The following is a 17,624-nucleotide window of genomic DNA, read 5'->3' as shown; positions in this document are numbered from 1 at the left end:
AAGTGTACACACAGTATGACAGGTAATGAAGTGTTGAGTGTATGGTGAACTCGTAGAGCCGTCTGCTGACATGGCCATAACAAGCATGCCAAGACTCATAATGAGTCTCGTTTCTAATATCACTCCACGGTTACTTGATTTGATCATCAGAGGTAGAGGTATGTTATTATTAATACAATATATCATTACCCTACAGTAGTTCATCCCATAGAAAACATGAGATACCTTGTGCCGATCGGGAACAAGCAATGACCTCCCTCTATGTTTCAATTTTGCAGCTACTTCTGTGCTGTACTGAACACAATGTTGTTCTTCAAATCAGTACTTTACATTGTAGATTTCGTACACATGTATGAGAATTGACTTTTTTTCAAGAATTATTGAACCATTCTTCATACAGACTGTACAGTTTACATACATGATTTCCACGCTTTGGATGGAAACAAGGGGTTTTACTTCAAAATCATGTTTCTAAAAAATATCTTCTTTCCCTATCAATTTGTTTAGATTCTGTTTTGGCATGTAAATGTAATTTTGTCTTTTTCATGATTGTTCAACATGAGCAGGAGTTATGTGGGTTTCCTGAGAATCATAACCGGACCTTCCTCTCTTTACTGTGCAACAAGGAAACATTGGTTTTGTTTCAAACCTGTCTGCACGAGCTGGGGCGGATACGAACTTGTCCTTGACGACACGCAGAGTTCAAAATGACACAGCGCATCACAGGGCCTCATTAGACTTGCGATGTTTTGATTGCAACGAGCTGTGCCTGGCTGATGCAGGAAATGCATGTGATCAAAATCAATCCTGGTGAACACTGATGATTCACACACTAGCAGGATAACCTTTCAGACCATTCCTCCCTCTGATAAATACATCAAGTCTTCATGACATTTTGCAACTGATATTATCATATTGTCATCAAAATGGCAACTCCTAATTTCACTGTACACATCTTTGTACATGCCTACACTTGTATACCAGGTACACAAATTTTGAAGGAAATTTACACAAACTCACAGATACATGTACAGATACAAACAATTTGAGACAAAAAATTAAACCCAAGTTGTAAATATGTTGCCAATTTAATGATCAGTCACATACAGTGTATTCAGTAATTCACAACTGCAGATACATTTTTCCTGTCAACACTGCAACCGATATAAACGTGTCCAGAACAGAGCTTAAACAAAAGATTTTTTCCCTGACTTTATGAATCACTAGCAATGAATGCTGCAAATTCCAAAGATACAGCACCAAATCACAGATATATCATTCCTCAGATTTGATAAGTTATTTATGACAACAACAACAAAACACTACAAGATGCTGATGTGTCATGCCCTCACGCAAAGGCATCCATAAATTGCAAGCACATCATACAAAATTCTTTTGTGCTGCTGACTCTCATAATAAATGCTTTTATCTGCAGCCCTTCATGTCAATATATTGTGCCCTACCATAAACCAACAATATGTGGGACTGTCTCTGACTGCTGTGTACAATGTACATTGTACATGTCTGTACAATGTTTGTATTTGAATACACACTGCAACATGTTGTTACAGTTGCATTGATAACAAGCTGCAATGTAAATAGTAATACACACAAATGTGACCCGCTACAACAAAATGGTCCTAAAGTCGCGCACGGTCGAAGCCGTGAAAATCGAGTTTGAAGTCAGAGCATAAAAATTGGTCAAAACTTACGATTTTCTGAATTTGACATATTATTACAGTATGGCATGTCTTCTATCATCTGTCGAAATTTTGAAGCAAAATGATGAAAGGAAAGACTAAAAAATAGCATTTTTCTGGGCCATGTTTTTTGGTGTTTGAAGGAAGCAGAAACTGGTTCGAACACAGGGGCGTCACCAGCTTTTTTTCAAGGGGGGTGCGTTTTGACACTAAATGTTCACGAGATTTTTTTTGACAGACATTTTGATTAGGAAGCTCTCAATCCCTAGACTTTTACTGTTTTTTTAGGGAAACCAAGCGGGGAAAGGGCACCGGTAGCTAGGATTTCATCTTGGGGGGGGGGGGGGGGGGGGGGTTGGGGTAGTATGCGAGGGAGCGAGCAAGGGTGGGGGGAGTGTGTGTAAGTGCCGGAGAGGGTTGCACCCCTATATAAATGGATAATGGAAATGGTGTGAAACGACAAATTACTGGCAGCGATATCAGGGGAATGGCATAACGACTACATGCGAGCGAGCGGATCGAGCGAGCTTGAAAATTTTGACATTTTACAGTCCAAAAACTGCCGTTTGTAGCCATATTTTTTTGCTTTGTAAATTAAGGGGGGCGCACCGGGCGCAACTGCTGGCAATTACTGGCAGCAACATCAGGAGTGGCATAACAATTAAATGCGAGCGAGCGAAGAGAGCGAGCTTGAAAATTTTGACATTTTACAGTCCAAGTCCTAGTCCAAACGCTGCCATTTGGAGCCATCTTTTTTCGCTTTCGAAATAAAGGAGGGGTGGGGGCGCAACGGGCGCAACTGCCGGTAATTACTGGCAGCAACATCAGGAGAATTGCATAACAATTAAATGCGAGCGAGCGAGCGAGCGAGCTTGAAAATTTTGACATCTTACAGTCCAAAAACTGCCGTTTGTAGCCATATTTTTTTTTTTTTTGCTTTGGAAATTAAGGGGGGTAGGGCGCACCGGGCGCAACTGCTGGCAATTACTGGCAGCAACATCAGGTGAATGGCATAACAATTAAATGCGAGCGAGCGAAGAGAGCGAGCTTGAAAATGTTGACATTTTACAGTCCAAACACTGCCATTTGGAGCCATATTTTTTCGCTTTCGAAATAAAGGAGGGGTGGGGGCGCAACGGGCGCAACTGCCGGTAATAACTGGCAGCAACATCAGGAGAATTGCATAACAATTAAATGCGAGCGAGCTTGAAAATTTTGACATTTTACAGTCCAAAAACTGCCGTTTGTAGCCGTATTTTTTTTTTGCTTTGGAAATTTAGGGGGCACATCGGGCGCATCTTACTGTTTGCAATTACTGGCAGCAACATCAGGTGAATGGCATAACAATTAGATGCGAGCGAGCGAAGAGAGCGAGCTTGAAAATTTTGACATTTTACAGACCCAAAACTGCCATTTGGAGCCATATTTTTTCGTTTTGGAAATAAAGGAGGTGGCAGCAATACTGGCAGCACTATCAGGAGAGCATAATGATTACATTCGAGCGAGCGGAACGAGCGAGCTTGAAAATATTACATTTTACCGTCCAAAAACTGCCGCTCTTTTCTTAGCCATATTTTGTCGCTTTGGAAATTAAGGGGGAGGGGCACCGGGCGGAACTGCTGGCAATTACTGGCAGCAACATCAGATGAATTGCATAACGATTAAATGCGAGCGAGCGAAGAGAGCGAGCTTGAAAATTTTACATTTTACAGTCCAAGAACTGCCGTTCTTAGCCATATTTTTTCGCTTTGGAAATTAAGGGGGGGGGACGCAACGGGCGCAACTGCAGGCAATGGTATACTGGCAGCAACATCAGAAGAATGGCATAAAGATTAAATGCGAGCGAACGGAGCGAGCGAGCTTGAAAATTTTGACATTTTACAGTCCCCAAATTGCCGTTTGTAGCCATATTTTTTTGCTCTGGAAATTAAGGGGGGGGGGCGTACCAGGCGCAACTGCCGGCAATTACTAGCAGCAACTTCAGGAGAATGGCATTACGATTAAATGCGAGCGAGAGGAGCGAGCGAGCTTGAAAGTTTTGACATTTTACTGTCCAAAAACTGCCGTTTGAAGCTATATTTTTTTTTTCGCTTTGGAAATTAAAGGGGGAGGGGGGGGGGGGGGACGCCCGGTGCGCCTGGTGCGCCTGGTGCGCCCCTCTCCCTGGATCCCCCATTGGTAGTCAAGGGTGTGGGTTTATGTTCATTGTTCTTATACTGTGGGAGGTTTGACCAGCGAGGTGGCGTCGAAGTGACCAAGCGGGGAAAGGATGTCCAAAATCTGCACTTTAGAGCATCCCCTAAACTAATTGTGCGTGTTTGTTTGTGTGTGTGTATTATATGTACATGGAAAAGTTAGGAATTAGCCCAGGTCAAGTCTTTTTATTGGCAATGCAAGACATTTTTACATAGACTAGCATGTAAAGCAACACTGCAAAATCAATGATCTAGCTTTGACATTCTACATCACATTGCGCAACATTGTAGCCACTCTTCGTTCGGATGTACTGAGTACACTGCGCACATCCTGCTTATATGCAGAATGCCAACCAGGAATCACGCTGAATCACAATCTCTTGTCGGATCCGGGCATTTTGAACAATGTTTCACACTATATACCTATCTAATTATGGTTAAAAGAAATCATAGAAAAATATCTTATTTCTTGATCACCTTTTCATTCAAAAGCAGTTTACTAACACCTGAATTACTATTTCGGTATACTATCTTTTACCAGCGGATTGGGAGGGGGGCGCACCCCCCCCCCCCCCTCCGTAGTTACTCCACTGCTTTTGGGTGAAATAATTGGACAAATTTCTTGAATTCTAACAAAAAAGCAAGAAAATCTTTTCATTGCGGGAATTATGATTATGTGGGGTGGGGCAAATGGTGCGCTTGCCTTCCAATATTTTTATGGGGGCAACATTTTTGTTTTCTTTCAAAAGCAAGAAAATCTTCTCATTTCGGGAATTATTAATTATGGGGGGGGGGGGCAAAATTAAAATATGCTTGCCCCTCCAATATTTTTATGGGGGTAACTTTTTGTTTTTCTGTCAAAAAAAAAGATACGAAAATCTTCTCGTCTCTGGAATTATGGAGGGGGGGGAGGGGAGGTGGGCAAAATGATATGCTTGCCCCTCCATTTTTTAAAATCTTTTGCTAATGAGGCTAAGGCTCGCTCTTGGGTTGGCAATATGGATTGGTCAGAAGTAACGTACATAGACCCTACATACTTGTAAGTAGCACACGTAGGCCTACATGCAAACGTGTATAAGTGCTCCGTATCGTACGGATGTACAGTACGGTCGATAAATAGTAAACACTGTAGAATATTAATAGATAAAATCAGTGCTGCCAGAACCAGGGGTGCGAATTGATTTGTGTGTGTGTGTGTGTGTGTCCCTGGTGCAAAATATAAAAAAAAAATAGAAAAGAGTAATTATTTAGTGTCCGGCGTTGAGGTCGCTCGCAGACTGATTTTTTTTTTTTTTTTTTTTTAAGGATCTGAAGGGGGGTGCGTTCGCACCCAACGCACCCCCCCTGGTGACGCCCATGGAACATTTGGATTGAACGCCACAGATAGGCTCCGCCCCTAAAAACGACCAGAGTGATCTCATTGGTCAGTTTGCTGCTTGCCGATAACCGAAGCGTGAAGCTCGCACACTGCCCAGTCGACTGGTGCGTGCTGGCGGGGTGCGCTATGCCCAGCCGCTTCTCCTCATCCTGGTCACTGATTGGTCGGTGAGGAGACCGCCGACGCTGTGTTTGAATGAGCATTTCGGGGGTTGCTAGGGCTTACCTTCTATTGTCCGGAGGTGAATACTGACTTGCGTGTCCCTTGATCATGATTGCGTCGCAAGGAAAACTTTTAGGGCGCTTTTCTCGAAACAGTGATTTCAGAGACGTCTCGACATGCTCTCTTTTAAACATCGATATCTCCGCAGCCGATTATTTTTATATGATGTGTTAACAATGTAAAGCAGGAAGATTAGGGAATTGTGTCATGCAATTTTCAAATAATCGACCTCACCCGACTTTAGGATCATTTTGTTGTAGCGGGTCACAAATTACCTGTACAGCTGTATGGTATATCATGTACAGGTAAAGACATCAAACATCATTTTCTTACTCTCCCTACCCTGTTTACTTCAATGTGTAATGGGGTATTTTATAGGAGTATACAATAGCCATTGTAAGTCTGATATGAAACTTTCAATATACAGTAGACCTCATAATATCTGAACTGCAAGAGTGCTACGTAGCTTTCTTAGTTTTTCATATTTACCAGTAAGCTCTGAAAAAAAGTCAGAGAATATATACCATTTGTAATTGAATTATCAACAAAAATACATACATGTAAATGTACATATTTGTATGTTCATATCATGTGGATTGGGTACACTGTATTGTGATCTCCTGAATTTGATATGCTGTCTATTGATATGGCTTTGTGTATAAAAGCGTCATTGTTAATTTCATATAGCATGATCCAACCCACAATTTCAGAAAGAAAAAAAAAAAAACATATATTAAATGACTCTGAGGATTTCCATCCTACATATCCTCCAACTTCTTCAAAACAAAAACAAAAAGAACTACAGACCTGTACATTTTATAAATCATAATATTGCATATTCGAAATTAAGTAAAATTCATTCAAAAGCTTCTTCTATCTACTGTAGGCCTCCACAATGCATGGAATACGCAGTTGAAACTTACAAAGGTTTCATGCTGCGAATGTTCATGTTTATGTTACACATATCTGCAATGTTTCAAGGATCCCCAAGCAAAATCATCTCTTTTTTCCTTTTTTTTTTTAGGGGGGATAATTAAGTCTCTCTGATCTGCCCTCTTAGACTTTGTGAAAATGCCATATTAAAGGACAAGTCCACCTTCTACATGTGGATTGAATAAATGTAGCAATCTTTAATAGTAGAACACATCAGTGAAAGTTTGGGGAAAATCAGACAATCTGTTCAAAAGTTATCAATTTTTAAAGTACAATTGTATCTGAGCAGTCACGGCTGAATTAGAAGACTACTACAGTGTATGATGTCACATGGCGATGCCTAGAACGATATACGGACAATATAGAGAGAATTTCACAACATTTTATTTTTTGAAAAAAAAAGTGCACATTTCCTCGACTTGTCACTGACGTATGCTAAGGGTAATATTATCCCCCCTGCCTTCTGAAAGAAGCAAGTCAAGCGTTCTTTTATTATGTGAGAAAAGTGAAAATATGCTGAATTTTCTTTAAATTTTCTTTATATTGTTCAACACGTGACATCACAAGCTGTAGTAGTCTTCTCATCCAGCAGTGACTGAGCGGAAAAAGATTGTCCGATTTTCCTCAAACTCTCATGTTCTACTATAAGTATTGCTGCATTCATTCAATCCACATGTCAATGAAGTTAGACTTGTCCTTTAAAAGTCTGGAAGTTAAATTCTAGTTATCAAAGTAAGTAGATATACAATGTTTGTGCCAGTGGCAAACTAGAATCTGACTTTAAAGGACAAGTTCACCTTCATAAACATAAGAATTGAGAGAAAGTAGCAATATTAGTAAAACACATCATTGAAAGTTTGAGGAAAATCAGACAATCCGTTCAAAAGTTACGAATTTGTGAAGTTTTTGTGCAGTAACCGCTGGATGAGAAGACTATACTGCAGTGTATGAATAACGTAGATGTCACATGCGTACAACAATATAAGGAAAATATAAAGAGAATTTCACAAAATTCCATCTTTTGAAAAAAGTATACATTCCCCTGACTCGTTACCGACAAATGTTATGGGTAATATTATTCCCCCTGCCTTTAGAAAGAGGCAAGTGAAGTGCTCTTTCATTATGCGAAAAAAGTGAAAATATGTTGAATTTTCTTTTGATTTTCTTTATACTGTTGTACGCATATGACTCACAAGCTGTAGTAGTCTCCTCATCCAGCGGTTCCAACACAAAAATTTAAAAAATTCATAACTTTTGCATCGATTGTCCAATTTTCCTCAAACTTTCACTGATGTGTTCTACTAATATTGTTGCATTCTCTCAATCCTTATGTTTATGAAGGTGAACTTGTCCTTTAATAGTGATTAGTAGAACACTCCAAACAAACAAACAAACAAAACACATCACAACTACACTACAGTACACAGTTACACACATGTATGCAAGATGACTGAGTGAAAGTTGATTAATATCAGGACAGGAGTTGTGTGTTACACTTTTGTAAATCAACTAAATGTTAGCTCTCTTCACGCTTCTTTCATCTCTTCTGGGCTGTTTTACTAGCCTTAAGTGATTAGCAATCACACTCTGTAAAAACACAGGAATTCTGGCAATGACTGTCAGTCATCTGCACCCACTTGAATTGCACTGGCTTCCACAGAATGCAGCAGACAGTAGGGCCTACTACATACACTACAGTAACCCAAACACACAGCACAGTATTGTACAGACGCACTCACACACAAGCAAGCACGGTCAATCATATTACACGCAAATGAATTGGCAACTATTTCGAGCCCGAGGCAAGTCAAGATTTGACTGATTTTTTTTCACTTGAACGAGAGGCTAATTTGTCTACGTGTAGGTTGTACATACGCACAGAATATTATTCCCCAAAATATGCCGACTGTCGCAGCGTCCTTATACCGTGGAATGAATAATATCTTATTTTCAAGATTTATATTTTGTCAAGTTGGGCGCGCCGCGCCGGTCACGCAAAATTGCCTGCACCATCATGGAAAGACGTCACGTACGGGGGGTGAGGACATGTTGCAGACAACCCACAGACAAGTCATTGATTCTCTCACAACAAATTCCCTCGTCGCACTCTCAATCGTACAAATAACTCACTAACCTAACATCTTATTGAGCTAAGACTCATCGTACATGCAGCTAAAAGCATAAAATTCCAGAATGACTTGTTTAACAAGCTACAAGTTGCACGTAGGCAGCTAAATCTTACCTTGTTTTGCATTGGTTATTTGATCGTCTAACACTGTGCTCTCCGCCATGACTGTGATGTCATTAGGATCAGGACGATGGAACGATAGCCTGGGCATCAGTCGTTTCCTGTCTTTCTAAAACTACCGAGCATTGTCGACAGCTTTTAAAAATCATATAAACGATAAACAAAAGAAACACAACTTGATTAAGACAATCCACATAAGTAACGAACGCTGAATAAAAGTGACCGTGCATCACAAAACGAACTAAAAGTCGCACGCACTGATTTTGTGTGAGGACTGGAAATAGGTGTAAAGGGTCAATTTGGTCAGTCTTCACTTTTTTTATATTTTCTGAAAGAGCAAGCCTTTTTCTACATTATGCTAAAATTTGGTATCATAAAATGAACAGGAAAGTGTGTTTTTTAGCAGTATATCTCGAACACACTTTTCTTTAGAATAGCTTGATTAGGTGTGTCTTTAGAGTCCCCCTGTCATTTGTTAAAAACCCTTCACACACTCTTCACTTTCAACTCTAATAACTTTAGAAAGGATGATGCTACTGCTTTGAAAGTTGGCATTTATCAAGGACAGAATGTGTTAATAGAATTCCATGCTCAATTTCAGCTTAATCTGATAATCCCTTCATTATTGTTAGACCGGTGGTTTTCATCCCGTGTTTTTGTCCCATTCATTGCATAGGTAGCACGGCTTGAATAGACCCTGTGCTTCAGAGCCTCTTTTCTCAGTTTCACACTTTTCTGGAGTACGTGCTTTGTTTCCAATGTTTAGATAGGTTAGGAGAGTCCATTCGATTTGAGTCATACCTCATTTTAAAGCTTAAAGTCTGCTCTGTCAGAATATGCTCTTAACTAAAAATCCATGTCTGGCGTCTTTTTGTTTGTTTTGTGGTGCAGGGTCACAAAAAATAGAATAAAAATGAAACAGACACATAAGTTAACTGTGAACTTGAGAGAAAGAGAAAAAACGTGTTTGTTTGTTTTGGGGTTTTTTTAGCCAGCAGGACCTATGTGTTTTGTCCTAGGCAGCATTGTAAAAAGAAAAAAAAAATCGAATTATAAAGATTTATACACTGTACTTGATCTAATACCTCATAAACACATCTGATGCCAGTCATAATATTGTTCGAAGTTTGCCATGTTTTGTAAACATGATGGAATACTCACGGAGGAATGTATAAAGATTGAAGTCTGAGCAGACACGGGTGCCTCGCGCTTCTTGCCCTTTACATGGTCTATTAAAGAATTTTAGATGCTTTGATTTAATGCGTGTGTTCCAGATATTTATTTTTCATTTCCTTGTGCGTGCTCAGTGTATCATTTGTATTTTGGCCGCTGTTCAATTTACCAATTAAGGCTGAAATATATTCCACCGGAACGCAATTTATACTACACACTCAAATAACGTGAACAATATTTACAGGCGCCGAGATCTCAAGAATATAACAAACAAAAGCAAAAACAAACAAAACAAACAAACAAACAAACAAAAGACCACTGAATCACTGATGTCCTTTGGCCTTTGTGGGCAACAGGACACCTTGATATAACGTTTATACACATCCATGTTTTGCCCGAGATCCCCCCATCCCCACGCCCCGCCCCTCCCCTCGAGTCCCCCACCCCTTTCATCTTTGCATTTTCTTTCTAAGCAATGGGGATGGTGGGCTAATACATGGTTCACAAACTAGTACCCCTTTTATGCTAGAATGTTGTTCTCAAATGCCGTTGCTTCGCCCTCTTATAATTCAACAAGCAAAGATATATAAAATTAGTTAATAATGAGCAGTCAGCAAAGCTTACATGGGCGCACATAAGATGTATTCACCTCATCATTTTAGAAACATGCACGGGGGAAAACTCTGATAAATGCATGCATTGACTCAAAAGAGAAATCTTTTATTTCCTTTTCAAAAGTTGCTTGCATTTTGAAAAGATTGAAAGTTTCGTCTGTGGACCATTCCTCCCTATAATAAATCCACATTGTGCGTACAGAAATTTCGTTGTTTATTCCTTTTAAGAGTTGTTCCCTTTTTTTTGTCAAATGGATGTATGAGTTGTTGTTTTTTGTGTTTTTTTTAAGGGACTGTTTGTTTTGTGTTGTTCAGACGAAATTCGTGATTAAAGGTGTGGATGATAATGGCGTCGCGACATAAGTGGTGCATGGTGGTGGTAAAAGCAACATCAATCGTGGAATCATTATAGCAGTAATGAAATTAACAGTCTCAATCATCATGTCATCATCATTTAAATACTATTTATTATCATTATTATCACCATCATCATCGCCACTCTATATAAACACTATGATTATCATGGCACCATCACCAGGGGCCGCGGGTCCAGGGGAGCTGGTGGCTGCAGCCCCCCCCCCCCCCCCCCCCCCCCAAACACACAACACACACACACACGCGCGCGCGCGCGCAAACACACACACACACACAAACACACACACTTTTATTTATTTTGTTTTTGAGGGGGTCCAGGAAAAAAACAACCCCCCCCCCCAGAAAAAAAAAAAAACCGAGCTAGGGTATACCAATGACTCGAAATCCCAATCCCCCCCCCCTTGATATCGCGGCCCCTGCAATATCATTATTGCCTGCCTTTTGTGGCGTTTGATACTCTGAGACTTTGACACCACCCAAAGTCAAGTGAGAAATTCTGTGAATGCAACATACCCGAGTAGACGTGGTACAAAGGAAAATTTATGTAAAAACTGCTTATTCTAATAATTATTATTTTCGTTACCATGTGTATTGTTTTTTTTTATAAAAGATGAAATCATTTTTTCGTGAAATAGAGAGGATATAATAACACAACTATAACGAGATGACATTTGAGATTAACAAAATATTCTTCTGATTGAAATTAGCTTGAAACTCATGTGAAGTAAGAGAGAGATACTGCATGAAGAAATGTCAGAGAAAATAATCTTCGTAAGGGCTTTGCCGAAAGGACCTGGCGCAGAAAGGATGAGTAGCCTATAATCATAGCCCATTTTTTCCCCGATGTTTCGGATGGTCCGCTCAGTCCATCTTCAAGAGAATGGAAATTATACTGACTGTTAGGGTGGTATCGAAAATATTCTGATCATCGATAAGGGGATAGTAGTCTGATCTTCCGGAGTTCCTCTTCTGTTCAGCTCAAACTTCCAATTGATTCGGTATATATATATACCAAGCAGACGGGGTCACGAACAAGTCAGCGGCTCTGATGTTACAGATGCCTCTAAAATGCCTAACAACCGTTTGAAGCAGGAAGATAGAGAGGAAGCTAAAGGGATGCAGACACGTCGGGTGCGTCAAAAATGGGTTTCGATGCATTTTTTTCATCCTGTTGCGGAACAGAGGCAATAATGCCACTGAACTTCGCGATCTAGGAAATTGAACTGCCAGGTTTTCGGAGGTTTCATTATTTCCAAGAGTTGGGAAGAGGTCGTGAACGAGTGTATAGGGCAGGAAAAACAAACAAAGTAACTATACTATAGTTACATGATTTTTTTTTTTTTTTTTTTTTGCAAGCGCGATGCAGAGTGATTATCAAAAGGCCCCGAGAGTAGAAAATGAATTCTTCCCTACATGCGTAGTCATCCACTGACAGTTTGTCCTGGAACATGATCATAATAGTCAAAGGATTTGCTCCAAAGAACACCGTGCCCGTATGAACGAGTCATTGTACAACAAAATAATGTACACAAACAAACACGTGGTTATTCAGGTTCAACACCGCTGTGGCTATTTTCGTCACAATAACACTATATACAACAATATTGCCAGCGTGTCTCCTACTCGACTCTTCGTGATGTATGAGATGAGAGCTGCTGTTTCAGTATACGCAGCCAGGCGTATCTCGAGGAGTCAGTGCGGCTTGAACATAATACAGTGTAATACCCAATAAAATCCTCGAAAGCATCAGCGTTTTATTGTTGACATTCATGCACCTCCTTGTTGGTTGGCTTGAAATACATCTGGGGGGCATTTCATCAACGAGTTCGTCGGAGTTTTCACCGACAAATTTGCTATCAGCCAATCAGACGCAAGGATTTACACTGACAACTGTTCAAAGCTAATGAAATCCTTGCGTCTGATTGGCTGATAGCAAATTTGTCGGTGAAAACTCCGACGAACTCGTTGATGAAACGCCCCCCTGTACTACAAGTATACGTCTTCTCACCGTTTTCGAACATGCTGCTATCCACTTGTTCGGTTCAATGACATGTATACTGCTCGTTGTGTCTATTAACCGGTTATGTGTATTCAGATTTTATGCATGCTTTGTTCACAAAAGTTACCCTTAACAACCACAAAGCTTGCCCGACCTACATACTATATACAACAAAGTCGAATGCCTGCCTATGGAACTTAATGGAAGGGAGCATGTGAATGAACTGCTTCGTTACCAGACTGTTGGAAAAGAAAATTACAGAAGCGGTCTATAATAATGAGAGTGTTTCATGAAACGCTCAATTTTATTGCACAAAATCATGCTCTGCCGTGTACACAAATATATTTTATAGCGGCAGCTTCTGTTCATTGATGACCTTCATTGGGTGACCAAAACTGCACAATATGTCTTTTTTATTATACTTCAACTCAGCATTATTGCGTGTCAAATGATATTTCACATCTCTCGATCGTTGAAAAAACATGCATCAGTTTGTTTAGAATGTTTACCTGCAGATCCATCGGCGAGAGAAGAAGTTATTTCTACAGGTTATTTCATGGTAACAAGACGCATTGGGTACACGTCACGAGACCGACACCCACGAGTCATACAGCCCAATCATGAGTCATACAGCTCACAAGTCATACGGCCCATGAGTTATTATACAGCTCACGAGTCATACAGCCCATCAGTTCGACACTAAGCCAACAAGGCCCACGAGACCGACACATTACGCGCCGTGTTGTATCTGTCGAACTCATGGGCTGTTTTCACTTAGTGTCGGTCTCATGGGCTTTATTTGCTGTATATGACTCGTGAGCTGTATGACTCATGGACCTGTTTTCAATGTCGAACTCATGGGCTGTATGACTCGTGGGTGTCGGTCTACTGGGATGACCCCGACGCATAGGGATGCTTAACTTATCAGAAAACCCATATTCTCATACAATTCTATTTTCATCGTTTGTCTTTTATATATCTTTCATCTTTTATACCATTCTTTATTTCCAATTAGCATATCAAGTAGAATGTGCCAAATGCCCAACCACGTCATCTGAAGACTGATTAAAGATTATAGTAATTATATTATGCAGGTATTGTAAGATAAGATTCTTCTTTCCCATAAGAACTATAATCAACAAGGTAATTCCTCTTAATCTGAAAGATACAATTCACATTTTGTGTAAAATTAACGATGTATTATCTCCTACAGTACGGTGGGAGTTCCTTTGCTCCCCCGGGTTGCTATCCCCCCCCCCCCCCCCCCCACACACACACACACGTTTTCTGAAACTTGGTACACGCATCACCACTGTTGGCAACGTTATGGCAATTACAATGCACAGTACGATCACTGTGCATATTTGTTATTGTCAATTAATTAATGGAGGCATACTTTAAAGGATTCCAGTACCATTTACAATGTAGAAAACAAGATATAAAAATCGGACTTTCGAAAATAATAAGAATGTGAACTGCTGTAAAAGCGTTTCGTGAACACAAGAGGGCGACAATCAAATTTGCGTTTGCGCAACAATCAAGCGTCGTCGGATTTAGGTCGTGCGTACACACTACCTCAATACCTGTAGTATAGCCTAACTTGTAGTTCGGGGTAGAGATCGGTGGTTGTACTTGATCAGTCCACCACTTCACTAATCGTTGATCGGTGATGACCACACTTTTGATATGCATGGGCAACCATTTATCTGCTTCGAGTACTGATTGGCACAGAAAGCTCCATGCGTACGCGTAGGGGCCTACACACTGTCCAAAGTCTCTATACGGTTTTGTCTAAGGGTTGATTTATTTTTTATATAATGTTCTCAAGACTAATGGGGATGCGTATTTACTTTATTCATATGCGTAGAAATAAATTTGTTCTGTAAGTTAATTTCCTCAAGTTCTTTTTGGACGATGCAGAGTGCCCTGAAGCATTGACACAGGTTCACAGCTGGCATTTTAACGCGCCGGATAGGAACAGGGCCGGCGGAACCGGGGGTGGGGTGGGGGGGGGGGGGGGGGGGGGAGGGGGCGAGCTACCCCCCCCCCCCACACACACATACACACTTTTTTGCACCCATACATGTGAATACATAAGGTGTCACCACTTTGCCTCCCCCCCCCCCCCCCCCCCCCCCCCAGTCGGAAGTGGAAGCGCCACTAGAAAAAAAAAAATGGAACCATTGAGCGCGGTATATACGGCCTTTGTTTTTGCGCTGAAGACCCTTTTGTGTGTGTGTGTGCGTCAGCTGAAGATACCCGAAAGTAACACCAGAAGTTGCGCTGAATGCCTTTTTTTTTTCTTGTTAGCTCATGAAACCCGGAAGTGGGCTCCCACTTTTGAAAACGTTTATGGCGCCGGCAATGAGGAATATACTATACAATAATAACCACTCGCAATAGTCTTGTGTCGAAGCCTATTCTTTGCTTGTCTGCTGGTTACATCTTCATCTCCCGTTTCGTATTCAAACTTACCACTGTCACTTTCTTGTCATTACGCTTACGATGCTGCATTAAAGGAACAAAATTCCTTAATTGGATTTACACGTATACGACAACAATCATCCTGTTCCATTTCTGACATTTGGTTAACGTGTTTTCTGAAACTTATAGGCTTAACAAATGCAAACATAGGAAAAATGACCAGAAAGATGATATAGAAATCATATTGATGGATTTTTCCATAAGAAGATTTCTCATGTACCACACAGCTTTCTGACCAGTTTTACTTTGTTAAAACATTTATTAGATATTTGATATCCGCATCACTTCAATGATCCACCCCTCAAGCTATCCTTCGGGCTTACGTCATCTGTATTCACAAACTTTCTTCATTTAATGCCCATTCCAAAATCGGAGTGGTGTATACGTTCAATCATTGTTGAGCGTTCTAGTCCTATCCTTATATTCTAGTCATTGATCAGCGACCTTTCGACAGCATTGTAGCCGTTTCATACTGTTTCAATGGCAGACCCAGGGAGGGGGGGGGGTGGGAGGCGCGCACCCGTATGTTTGGGTTTTTTTTGAGGGGGGATAAAAGAAATAAAAAGGAAAAAATGAAAAGGCAAGAGCTTTTTTTTTGGGGGGGGGTGTCATCTGATTAAACCCGGAAGTGCCAGCACCAGAAATATTTTGTGCCCCCCCCCCCTTTACGGAAATTATCCTGGATCCATCACTGTACATGTACTTTTAGTTGCACTTACGTTTCCATTGTCCAAACACACACACACACACACACACACACACACACACACACACAAACACAATATGTCAATATTCCGATTATTGTCCGTGGTGCTTGAGAAATGTAAGAATAATTTATCGAAAGCCATCTCCAGCATAAGACGCATAAATGACAAATATAAATATGATATTTTTTTATGCTTGACATCATCAGAAGTAGCAGAACACGCAAGGCATTTATAATATGATGCTACACTCATTCAGCGATGATTTCCATATATTTCGGATTTATGTCGAAATGCTTGATCACACTTCTTCATGACGTCATAAGAATGCAGACACTCGCAACACTATTACAAGAGTCATGAATTTAAGAAAGTCAATATGACATATCTAAGATTTTATTATCTTTCATCCGTCATTTCATTTCATTTCATTTCAAGGCATAATTTACCAATTGCAGATAAAACAAAAACCCAGTATTAGTGCTCTAAAATATAGTTCCAAAATGTGAGTTAGAGATGGAAACAACCGCTTTAAAAATTTAAATCTGTATAATCGATGTTAAGTATTATTAAATACACAAAATGTGATCAATAGTTATAATAAAATGTTTCCAGACTATTAAAACCGTCTACAGTTATAATGGTTTATTGAGTAAAAATAGTGATATCTCCCTATATCTTAGGCTTTATTGCAAGCATAATTTTTATATGGTAGGACGTTTTGTGATACAACACACCTACACATAATGTGAAATCTTGAAAAAAGAATTAAATCACTGCTCCCAAAGGTAATCAGGCCCTTTATGTTTCCACGCAAATTATACAGCGTTGTATTTGTAACATACACCAGGGAAGTGATCTCCCTGCATACACCCACATTGAGATCAATGAAAAGTATTACGTATTTTGTAAATTCAGTATTTGTATAGATTATGATAATATTGCATGGCACTCTTTGTCAAAATGAAAAATAAATGAAATGAAAAAATGAAAATGTTTACTAAGTATTTTGTTCAGACCATATCATAAGGGAGCATCCCAAACCCTCGTTGTATTAAACTTTGAGTCATCAGTAGTGAGCTGCCTCCATGTATATGCAGAGTAAGTTGTGACCTCTCAGCAGTTTCATGATTGGCTGAGTGCTATGGAAAGTTGCCATTCAGCAAAAGATGCTATCCGAATATCTTTTGAGATCTATTGAAATACCAATTAAAGAAGTTGCGGATGATGAGTGTGCGAGTGAGTAAGTTTTTTTTTACATGACACAGCAGGGAGGTGCAAAGAGAAATCTCCCCCCCCCCCCCCCCCCCCCCCCCCCCCTCTCCCAGATTCGTATCATCGCATCGCAGGTAAATGATACAATGTACAGTCGTAGGTGTAATCAGGCAGTTCACTTTTGTTTTTGTTTTTTTCCCCTTGACGCCACAATACATCCTTTTGCGCTTCGTAAATACACGTTTACACGTTGTCGCATACACATTGTACGTCTCGGGATCGTCGCATAGCGTATAGCGCTGGTACACTGCATCACTCATCTTGAGCGCGAGCTAGATAGGGCTATTGACGACCCAACCGCGGCCAGCTAAACTAAACCCCAGA

The 17,624-nt window shown here is 40.3% G+C and overlaps 1 protein-coding gene across 2 annotated transcripts in view; it reads right to left on the bottom strand.

Moving 5' to 3' along the window:
• The window catches only part of LOC139709589 (uncharacterized), a 91,723-nt gene extending 83,000 nt beyond the window's left edge, over positions 1-8,723 (bottom strand). For both annotated transcript variants that reach the window (XM_071621546.1, XM_071621551.1), the window contains exon 1: positions 8,671-8,723. In XM_071621546.1, the coding sequence (XP_071477647.1) occupies positions 8,671-8,719 (49 nt within the window). In that variant the 5' untranslated portion in view covers positions 8,720-8,723. The remainder of the gene's footprint in view (positions 1-8,670) is intronic.
• Between the last annotated feature and the right edge of the window lie 8,901 nt (positions 8,724-17,624).

Source organism: Diadema antillarum, unplaced genomic scaffold, assembly GCF_040938485.1.
Source record: "Diadema antillarum isolate AM-2024a unplaced genomic scaffold, OU_Dant_1.0 seq00001453_RagTag, whole genome shotgun sequence".
NCBI lineage: Eukaryota > Metazoa > Echinodermata > Echinoidea > Diadematoida > Diadematidae > Diadema > Diadema antillarum.
The sequence above is the reverse complement of the archived record's forward strand: the minus strand, read 5'-3'. Positions and strand labels throughout refer to the sequence as shown.